Source organism: Microcaecilia unicolor, chromosome 3 (genome assembly GCF_901765095.1).
Source record: "Microcaecilia unicolor chromosome 3, aMicUni1.1, whole genome shotgun sequence".
Taxonomy (NCBI): Eukaryota; Metazoa; Chordata; class Amphibia; order Gymnophiona; family Siphonopidae; genus Microcaecilia; species Microcaecilia unicolor.
In genome coordinates, this window is record NC_044033.1 from 89,838,827 (window position 1) to 89,850,079 (window position 11,253).

Sequence of the window (11,253 nt, forward strand, 5' to 3'; positions counted from 1 at the left end):
TGATAGAGGCCAGTTAATTGGGCAGTATGTACCCAAGCTAAGCAGTGATCTGCACCATGGAGTGGAGGGTAGGGAGAATTGTGTTTGCTTCTTTGTAGGCTGGACATTTGGGACTGTTTGGCTACATAGCTTATTCTCCAATGAAGTTTGATGGAGGTAAAACCATATAACATCTACTGGAATGGCAGGGAATAAGAACTGTGTGTAGGACTTAGGGGGACTAATACAGGGTGCTGTAGGATGGGGGTGAACTGCATCAGTAGAGCTGTGTGTGCACTGGAATAGCAGGAGTAGAGACGCTCAGGGTTGCCAGTCCCAAAGAATGAGAATCACTATCCTAGTGAGTGAAATTGAAGGCTAAAGAGTGAAAGCTTTCAGATGGCATGTTATACAAATTAAAGGAGCAACATCAAATGATATTTACATCTTTAGATGTTGCTGAAATCCCATCCTTGCTGTTGCTCCTGCTCAGCTTCAGGTCCTGGCTTGAATTAACTCCTGCTCTGTTGTTGCTGCAGTCTGGGCTCCACTTTTGTTTTTTGGAGCTGGCTGAGAACTGTACTAGTTCTGTTGCTCCAGTCCCGAAAATCCACTTTCTGCTTTACTCCCTCCATTAGGTTACCTGAGTTCAAAGATGGAGGGCCTGTTCTGCTGCCCCCTCCTCTATCAGGACACTGCAGGCGTATTCTAAACTTGGTGTGCCAACAGAGAAGCATAGTGGTGGGGAGCAGTGGCACAAGCTGGGCTGCCTCTAACAGATTTTCAGTGATAGGGACTAGAAAATGCCACCAGCCGTGCTATTCCAGTGTTCCTCTCTTCTTAGAGACGTCCAAAATCGGTTTGCGATTATACCAATTTGGACGTCCAAGTACCGATTTATGTCGGAAGATGGACGTCCATCTCTTTCGAAAATGTTTGGCGTCTTTTAAAACACAGTATTCGGCTGCCCCACTGCTTTTACTAACGCTTTTGTACAATTGAGAAGGCTCTTTACAGAGCTCAATCCTCGCAAGTGCGGCGATTCATAACTATAGTTATATATTTTGGGATTGTATCTCCATTTTATCATATAGGCACAGAACCTATACAACTTATATATTACATTACTACACTTTGACCCCTGAGACAGGCGTTGCCTAACGCCGAAACACGGCCCATGTCGGGTCACTTGTTAAATAAAGAATTACAGTTGTCCCAGTCTTGAAGGCCCAGTGTTGCTTTTTTGTCTGCATACTAGGGATGGTAAATCAAAATAAAGATTTGAACTTTGTACAGTTCCCATGGTTTAGGCTGTGATGTTACATGCTGCAGCAAAGCAGATGAGCTTAAGACTAAGTGCCTGTAAGGTGAGAAATCAGGACGAGGTAAAGCACTCAAGCAAATTAGGGAAAATATTAAAAGAAGAAGGGAAGAAAGGTGTTCTTAATGGAATGCTGCCCATCCTTTAACAATTATAAAACTATTTTTAAAATTATGAAACAAAGTTAGCTACCCAGCCTCTCATCAGAAGTCCCTATTTATTGGGATTTATTAACTGCCTTTATGAAAAGATTCACCCAAGGCGGTGTGCAGCAGGTACAGTTTAACATAAAACATACAATTTTGTTAACAGCATAACAATAGTAAAATAACCAAGAAATAAACATAAATACAATAAATGAGGTAAACTTGAAAAAAAAGTAGATTGTGTCAGGGGTCTATATCAAACATGTGTCAGGGGTCTATATCAAACAACAACACGTCTACACATCTGGCTCTAAACCAAAGTGGGAATTTTGCCCCACTTCCTGAGCGAGCAAAGCCAAGGTCTTTTCTTCACAGCTGCCACTGGGTACAAATCTGATTCAGGCATTGAATACAGAAGCAGGAGCAGGTTTGCAGAATCTCTCCACACTCGTCCTTCCCTACACCCCTTCCCGTGCACTCCGCTCCATGGATAAATCCTTCTTATCTGTTCCCTTCTCCACTACTGCCAACTCCAGACTTCGCACCTTCTGTCTCGCTGCACCCTACACCTGGAATAAACTTCCTGAGCCCATACGTCTTGCCCCATCCTTGGCCACCTTTAAATCTAGACTGAAAGCCCACCTCTTTAACATTGCTTTTGACTCATAACCACTTGTAACCACTCGCCTCCACCTACCCTCCTCTCCTCCTTCCTGTACACATTAATTGATTTGATTACTTTATTTTTTGTCTATTAGATTGTAAGCTCTTTGAGCAGGGACTGTCTTCTATGTTTGTGCAGCGATGCGTATGCCTTGTAGCGCTATAGAAATGCTAAATAGTAGTAGTAATAGTAGTTAATAGAACTACTGTAAAACAGTATCAAAAATATACACATTTAACAGCACTAGAATTCAAATACCAGAGATAAATACAATGTTAGCATAATACTACTGATTCACCTAATAAGCATGCATTAGGTGATATGTACAGTGGCAGCAGTGGATAGGGAGCGGAAGGGCAGTGGAGCAAAATGTGCCCCCCCACTTTGGCCTCTGGCCCTCACCAACCACCTACGCCCCTGGTTTGTACAACATCTCCCACCTCAATAAGAATTTCCCTACCGAGTCAGACCAAAGGGCAATAAGACTCAGTGTCCTGTTTCTGACATTGGCCAATCCAGGTCACAAGTACCTGTCAGTATCCCAAAAGGTAGCCAGAGTTTACACAGCTTACTCCAAGGATAAGCAGCTGTTTTCCCTCTCTATTGAGAAGTGGCCTAGTGGTTAGGGTGGTGGACTTTGGTCCTGGGGAACCGAGTTCAATTCCCACTTCAGGCACAGGCAGCTCCTTGTGACTCTGGGCAAGTCACTTAACCCTCCATTGCCCCATGTAAGCCGCATTGAGCCTGCCATGAGTGGGAAAGCGCGGGGTACAAATGTAACAAAAATAAAATAATGGTTTATGGACTTTTTTCTCCTAACCTTTATTAAATCTTGTCTATGCCAACTGTTTTACTACATCCCCTGGCATTGAAAAAAAAAAGTACAGTAGTTTCTCCTATTTGTTTTAAATGTATTCCTTATTGACTTCAGAGCATGTCCCCTAGTCTTTGTTCACTGGGCAGGAGGACTTGATTTCAATTCCCATGCCTTTCTCATGTGTCTTAGGCTGACCAAAGCTGGTGATACTGTAGATCTGGAGTTTAGTCCCTGGAAGGGACATGTCTCTGCTGTTGTCTTAACAGTGACAGCGACACTTGCTGGTTAGATAAGTGCATATGATCAGCTTGTGAAGGAAGTTGCAGTCTGTGTCCCTTGGGAGGAGTACCTTTGTCATAAATGAGATCAATAAGGGAAGAATGGCAAAATATGGGTGCGAGGCAATGGTTAAAATGGGCAGGAAAAACAATTGGAGGTGCCAGGGGAAAAAATGTGCAAATATGAGGAAAAAAATAATACAAACATAATATCACAAGACAAATCTCCTTTATAAAGATGGAAAAACAGCAGCTCTGAGAAACCACTTATATAGTATTTCTATATTTTTGCACATATACGGTTTGAATTTACTTAGGGGGTCTTTTACTATAAAAGTTTAGCTCGAGTTATCTGCAGCAGGGCCCATTTTATTCCTATGGGCCCTGCTGCAGATAATTCGAGCTAAGACCCCCTTAGTATGCAAATATTAAATCAAATAAAAATTTCTTACCCAATTGCCTCTGCTTTTCAATTAGCTGAACAAAATTATCCTAAAATTAAAAAAAAAATTGGTATGTTACAATTCAATATTAACAATTTAACCCACTTTTCAATAATAATTCAAGTAGAGTTATATTCAAGTACAATAGGCTTTTCCCTATCCCCAGAGGGCTTACAATCTGAGCTTGTACGTACAGCAACGAAGGGTTAAGTGACTTGGCCAAGGTCACAAGAACAGTGATGCACTTGGGCAAGTCACTTACCAGTAAAAGATACTTTTTAAATCTGAACATTAACACAGGAAACCAAAGCCTTTCAATTCAAATGTATTAAAAAAAAAAACCAAAAACTCAGTTATGAACTGAAACAGGGGCGTGCTTACAGGACCCTAGCCCACTGGTTCTCAAACCTGTCCTTGGGGACCACCAGCCAGTTGGATTTTCTGATCTCTAATGAATATGCACGAGACGGAGGTGACAGGCATGCAAATCTATTATATGCGATTTCTCTCATATGTATCTCACCCAACTGGCTGGTTGTCCCCCAGGACAGGCATGAGAATCACTGCCTTAACCACAAACATTTCCTTTACATTTAACATGCAGACTGCAACCCTTGCATTGCTAGCCTGATTTCACTCTCACAATTTTCTTTCACACAATTCAAAGGAGACTAGGAGTACTAGCCAATGCAGCCTCCTTTATCACACACAAGGGCTCCATCACTGCATTCCCAGTAGTCACACCATGAAGTGGGATTCTGCCTTAATACATGATTTTTGCCACATTCTATAATATAGTGAACTTACTGTACATAATACTAGAACTAATATCTCATGTGCAAATGCATACATAGATCTCCATAGAGCTTATGTTTAGTCATAATAGATACATGACAAATCAAATCATTTCTTGTATACCACTAATATCCCTTTTCCAGAGTTCAGTGCGGTTTACATTCTAGGTAAGACAAAAGCCAATAAAGTTAGTGTGAGGTATGAGAACAATTAGAGACCATTGGTGTAATGCACGAGATAAAAACATAGAAAAGGATCGTGCATGATTCTAGGAGGTAGAAGTCAATGGATCGTTATGAAGCAGTCTTTGGGAAGAGAAAAGTTTTTAGCCTCTTTCTGAAGCTAAAGTAGCTGTTTTCTGTTCCGATGGCAATAGGTGGAGATTTCCATATTTTAACTCCAAGTACAAGGATTAGAGAGCTGAAAATCTTCTGATTTCGAATTGTCTTTTGAAACGGTGATGCTAGCATCAGTTGTTCTTTCAGTCTGTTAGACTGGACCAAATATAGCAAAGCAGTCTTAGTCAGCAGTTCAAAGGTGAAACCCTCTAAGATTTGAAAAACTAAAACAAGCAGCTGTGAACCTGAGACTTTCTGCTATGGGAAAGCCAGTGCAGTTTGTTAAGGTGAGTTGGAACACTAGTATATCTATTCAAACTGTATATTAGTCTACCAGCTGTATTCTGTATGATTTTAAGTTTTTTCTGATACGACACAATATTAAGAAATAGAAAGTTACAGTAATCCAAGTGAGGTAGGACTGGAGTGGAGGGGTAGCCTAGTGGTTAGTGCAGTGGACTTTGATCCTGGGGAACTGGATTTGATTCCCACTGCACAGGGCCGCCGAGAGACTGGGCCAGGCCCGGGGCGAGACTGGGCCAGGGCAAAGCCACCCCCGAGGCCCCGCCCCAGCCCCCCCCCCCGAGGTCACCACCTCCCCCCCTCTGTCCGCCACCAGAACGGGCCCCCTGCATTGAAATCACAGCGTCTCTCACCTCCGTGTGAAAGTGCTGCAGGCAGCAGATCACCTCCCTTTGGGCCTCCTTCCCTCCCTGTGTCCCGCCCTCGTCTGACGTAACTTCCGCGAGGGCGGGAAGGAGGCCCAAAGGGAGGCGATCTGCTGCTGCCTACAGCGCTTTCACACGTAGGTGAGAGACGCTGTGATTTCAAAGCAGGGATCCCGGCCCGGTGGCAGATGGTCGACGACGGAAGGCGGGTGGGACTGCGGCGCCGGGCCCCCCTTGGAGGCCTAGGCCCGGGGAATTTTGTCCCCCCTGCCCCCCCATTTCCTTGTGACCTTGGGCAAGTCACTTAACCCTCCATTGCCCCAGGTACCAAAACTTAGATTGCGAGCCCTCTAGAGACAGAGAAGGTACCTGAGTACATCTAGCAGCACTATAGAAAATGATTAGTAGTAGTAGTGCAAGGCTTTTTGGTCAAAGAATGATCTGATTAGACATAGCAGTCTCATTTTGAATAGCATTTTCTTCCATAACTGGTTAATATGGGATGAGAAGGTGAGTGAAGAATCAAGCAAGACCCCTAGTACTCTGGTTTCAGATTCAACTGTAAAGCTTTGACCATTGGACAAAGATATTGATGATGTGGTTTTGGAACTACAGGACCTTGGTTTTTTGTGCGTTCAATTTTCAGTTTATTGGTCAGAGCCTAGGTGCTAACAGCAGTCATTCCATTCCCTACAGACTGAATTGTATCTTTGTTTGATGCTGTCACTGGTAAGAGAAGCAGGATGTCATCCACATAGGATAATAGTAGTTGATTAAGACCCAGGTGTATTGAGACAAAGGATGACAAAGAGATTGAACAGGATAGGTGAGAGGGGAGATCCCTGAGGGACCCGCAGTTAGGAGACCAGTAGTTGGAAAGTTTGCTGTTTTGCCTGACAGAATAACTTCGATTTAAAAGGAATTCACTGAACCATTTGATCACAGTCTCTATTATTCCTATCTGGTCCAGACGTTCAAGTAGCAATGTGTGGTCAACCAAATCGAACGCTGCCTATATAATCGAATTGGAGAAGAATTAATTGGTTTCCTTTGCACAGGTGTTATTTGACATATGCAGTGAGAACTAGCAGCAATGTTGATGATCTAATGCCAACTTGTGACCAGGGTAATATAGAAAACGTTTCCAGATATAAAGAGAGTTGATTACTAATGTAGGTTTCTAATACTTTAGTAAAAATGGGTATGCTTGCCACTAGACGATAGTTTACAGGCGGTTACATCTAGCCCAGATCCCTTTAACAGTGGAATGAGAACAATTTTGCCCATATCAGGAGGAAGAGAGCCATTTTTTAACAGCTAATTGAGATCATCGAGTAATCAGTTTACCGCTTCCATAGGGATGAATTTGAGTAACTATTTTGGGCACTGATCCAGGGAGCAGTTGGCTCGGGAGCATTTCAGAGCAGTGATCTTACATCCTGAACTGTTAGTGGTTGAAAAAATGTCCAGTTTTGGTCAGTTTTGAGTCCTTGGATTCTAGGATCTCCAGCGATTGAGGCTGAACCATAGGTTGGACTATTTTCCTCTGTTGGAGTAGGTTTAGATAGTTCAGACCTAAATTTGGAGGCTCTTATTGGCGAAATGATCAGCGGGACATGTTTTCTGTGAATGTTCCATCATCATTAGTGGAAGCTAGGTTTCTGGGAGAACGTATGAGATGTTAAAAACCTCAAAAGGTGAGTTGTGAATTCCGAGTCAGTTCCAGGCAAATGGTGCAGCAAAGCTTAAACAGCAGAGAAAGGAGCTAGCAATGGAAAACGGCACAAATAAGAGTGACTTGCTAGATGAACAATGTTCAAAAAAAAAAAAAGACTGTAGGGAGACAGAAAAAATGGTAACAATGAGGAGATGCACAATAAATACTTTTGTACAGTGAGCAATATAAGTGAACTGTATGGGGAGAAAGTGTAATAGCTTGAGGAGAGGGGTTTCATAGCTATAGCAATGTTGAAGGAAGATACGTTTAGCACCTGCAGTTTGAACAGATTACAACGGAGAAAGATGGTTCTGTGGGAGACCCTTGAGGAGAAGTTGCAGTAGTCGGGGGGGGGGGGGGGGGGGGAGAATGGGGATAAATGAAAGCATATGAGACTTTTAGTTGCATGTTCGGAAAGGGATGGATTTTTAGCAATGTCATAAAGGAAGAAATAGCATACACATATTTAAATTTCTTATATACCACTTGTAAGCCTGAAAGCTATCAAGGCATTGAGGTCAGTAAGTAATTTTGTATTCCTAGCAGTGTTTTGAATCTGCATGGAGAAAAGATAGTATACAAATATAGCACATTTCTACAGTTGATCCCATGACCAGTATTGGTAAGATAACGCTTTCCCCATAGGGTTTGTCTCTCAGTTCCAGTAAGCCATGTATGTCTCAGCTGTCTATGTGAGAAAGGTAGTGCTCAGACACATTGATAAAAAATTTACTAATTTATTACATGCTTTACATGTGAACACTGAAGTGCAATACACCAATTAGCAAAGCCAAACCAAATATACCTAGGTTTGTGCTTCTCAAATCTCTTCTGGAGGGGCACATGGCCATCAGGTTTTCTGGAAAGCCACAAGGAATATGCATATAGCAGAGACTCATTATATGTAAATCTTGTGGTGATCCAGAAAACATTTTTTTAAAAATCCAGAGACTTTTTTACTATATGAGTGGAAAGGTGAATTGGAGTGTATTCAATTTGCAGTTACAGTTCTTAATTTTCTAATACAGGTTAACACTTGTCATCAGTAGATTTGGAACTCCTATCTCTATGAATTCTGCAACATAAGGGCCAGTGAAATGGAAAGTGACCCAAAGCTGCTAATTGACAACTTGAAACTTAGGCTTGGCTTGGCTTTCCTTTCCCTACTGTGGCACTATGGAGCCTGTATACTGATTTCAAATGGACTACATACCAAAGTGCTCCTTGAAGAAAGGTTCAAACCCAGAACTGGCTGTAACAAGAGCTGAATTGGCAAGCAATTGATATACATTTTTTTTTCCAGTTTTGCACTAGATTTTTTATTTTATTTGCAGTTTTGGTTCTCACTTTTATAGAAATACACCGATCCTGAAAATATGGTTGCTGTAGGCCAGGGGTTCTCAACCAAAATTTCAAGACTCAGCCAGTCAGATTTTCAGGGATATTCACAATGAATATTCATGAGACAGATCTACATGCACTGCCACCCTTGAAAGGCACATGTCTCCCATGCATTTTCATTGTGGATATCTTAAAACCTTGACAGGCTGGCTGTGCTTCTAAGAACCACTTCTCTGGATTACATGGCTCAGGCCAGTAGTTCCCAAACTCGTTCTGGGGGGGTTCCTCAGCCAATCAGATTTTCAGAACATCCACAATGAATAGTCATGAGAGATTGCATGCACTGCCTCCACTGTATGCAAATCTCTCTGATGAATATTCATTGTGGGTATCCTGAAACCCTGACTGGCTGGGGAGTTCCCAGGACAAGTTTGGGAACTGCTGGCTCAGGAGTTAATGTAGTCACTCTGTACATTTCCCTTTCTTTAAAAAAAAAAAAAAAAAAACCCACCCACACACCTTTTAATCTTTCTCCAGAAACCAAATCAGTTGGCAACTACAGAGCAACTTATGACAGAATGGAATTAAGCTGGCCATATTAAAATAATCACTCCTTTCTAAACAGATTTCACCCAGTAATACACTAAATCTTCCACAGCACTCTCATATTCTAGCATTATACCTCTCTCCAGTGCATTTTATCCAGGGCTTTTTTTGAGGGGGTACTGAGTACCAGCACCTTTTCCATTGTCTGCTAAAATTGACCCATGGACCCCAAGTTTTAATGAAAATGTTCAGGCTCCACACACCAATTCTGCCTTGCCATAGATTCTGTGACTGGTTGCAGGGGTCTTGGCTATTGTGGAGTGGGTCCCTCAGTAATCAGCCCATCCCTGAAGGGTGGCCTAGAATTTGAGTACCAGCACCTTTTTTGCTAGAAAAAAACGCACTGATTTTATCTAATGAAAACGTTGCCGGTACTCATGTCAGGCCGCCCTTCAGGGGTGGGGTGATCACTGAGGGACCCTCCCCACAATAGCCAGGCTCCCTGCAACCAGTCACAGAATATATGACAAGGCAGAATTGGTGTGTAGAGCCTGAGGTTTTTCATTAAAACTTGGGGACCAGAAGTCAATTTTAGCAGACAATGGAAAAGGTGCCGGTACTCAGTACCCCCTCAAAAAAAAGCCCTGCCTCTCTCACACATACAAACCAAGTTGAGTCTTCCAGATATAAGCCCATTATTTATCTAAACCCCATAACACCTCCAGAAGGAAGTCTGAAGGAGATAACAGGGTTGCTCTATATCACAATAAGGTTGATTACCAGATAAGTTATTTTATTCCATTTAAAAGCACCACAGCAGCAAATGATCAAAGGCATAATCCAATCTGGAAATAAAGGGAAATCAAAACTCTCCAGTGCCTCTTCTTAAATAATCACTTCAGGGGCTTTTTTTTTTTAACTGAAGATTTGCTGCCATTTTATACATACAGGAAATATACTTAGTAAATAGGGCCCTGAGACTTTCTTGTAGCTTCAACTCTGCTTTCATGGCCTACAACCCTGGAGGGTTGTTTACTAAAGCTTAGCTCGAGTTATCTGCAGCAGGGCCCATTTTATTTCTATGGGACCAGCCACAGATAACTCCAGCTAAGCTGTAGTAAACACCCCCCCACCCCTGGTTTGTAGGTTTATGAATTTAGGGAATTTGTGAAGCACAGCCATTATCAGGTCAGTCCATTCTCTCTGGGTCTCCAGCATTTTGCTGGAAGCTTCCATGTTTTTCTTTCTTATATGCTGCTTTTTGTTGAAGTTTGCAGTCTTATCTGTTCCAGAGTCTCCAGCCAAATTAGCACAGCTCCAGGAAAACAGAAAAGGAGTCCAGCAAATATTTTTGGAATCCCTAGGAAAAATACTTTAATATAATGGCAAAGTCTACAAGGAGACTATCTTTAAGTACTTTTATTCACTTGGCAGGTTTGAGACACTCAACTTTTCATTTGCAAGTTTTGCCTTGTCTCTAAAGGTAGCTTTGGAAATTTCTTCACTTAATTGTTTTGCCAGGAGTAAAGACATCACACAAAAAAGAGTGAAAAAGAACACCTGCTTCATTGTAAAGATTTACCATATACTTCAAAAACAATTAAATAAAATACGTCATATTTCTGAACTCATCTAGAACTACCACTTGCTTTCTCTCTTAAGCCAGTAGCCATCCCTAGGATGTTCCTTGATGCAAAAACACAATGAATAAGACAAAAGTGCATTTTAGTTACTGAGCAACATCGCCACCTGTACACTGGGGGTGGAGCTTATTTTCACCTCATATTTAAGGCAGGACCTGGGAATTTGCCAATCTCTTCCACTCTAACCCTGGTCGTGCAATAAACCAAGTGGTTTAATGTCTTGTGCAAGAATAATTCAAAACATGCAAAGCACATGGTTGCAAAGCGCTAGGTCAGTGGTCCCCAAATCTGTCCTGGGGAACCACCAGCTAGTTGCACTTTAAAGATATTTATAATCAGTAAGTAAAGGATTGGATTTGCATGCATAGCCTCTGTTGCATTCAAATCCATCTCATGCACATTCATTGCAGATAAAAAATCTGATTGACTGAGGGTACTACAGGACAGGTTTGGGAACCACTGGTTTATGTATTAATATTTATTCCTTATCTAATCACCAAGGTCCTCTTGGTAAGTTACAATAACAAATCTATTAAAACAAGATTATAGAATTACAG

The 11,253-nt window shown here is 41.9% G+C and overlaps 1 protein-coding gene across 2 annotated transcripts in view; it reads right to left on the reverse strand.

Moving 5' to 3' along the window:
• The window catches only part of LOC115465589, a 96,983-nt gene extending 86,246 nt beyond the window's left edge, over nucleotides 1-10,737 (reverse strand). For both annotated transcript variants that reach the window (XM_030196162.1, XM_030196161.1), the window contains exons 1-2: nucleotides 10,503-10,737; nucleotides 3,658-3,697 (exon numbers count right to left, since the gene is read on the reverse strand). In XM_030196162.1, coding sequence (XP_030052022.1) covers nucleotides 3,658-3,697; nucleotides 10,503-10,622 — 160 coding nt within the window. In that variant the 5' untranslated portion in view covers nucleotides 10,623-10,737. The remainder of the gene's footprint in view (nucleotides 1-3,657; nucleotides 3,698-10,502) is intronic.
• Between the last annotated feature and the right edge of the window lie 516 nt (nucleotides 10,738-11,253).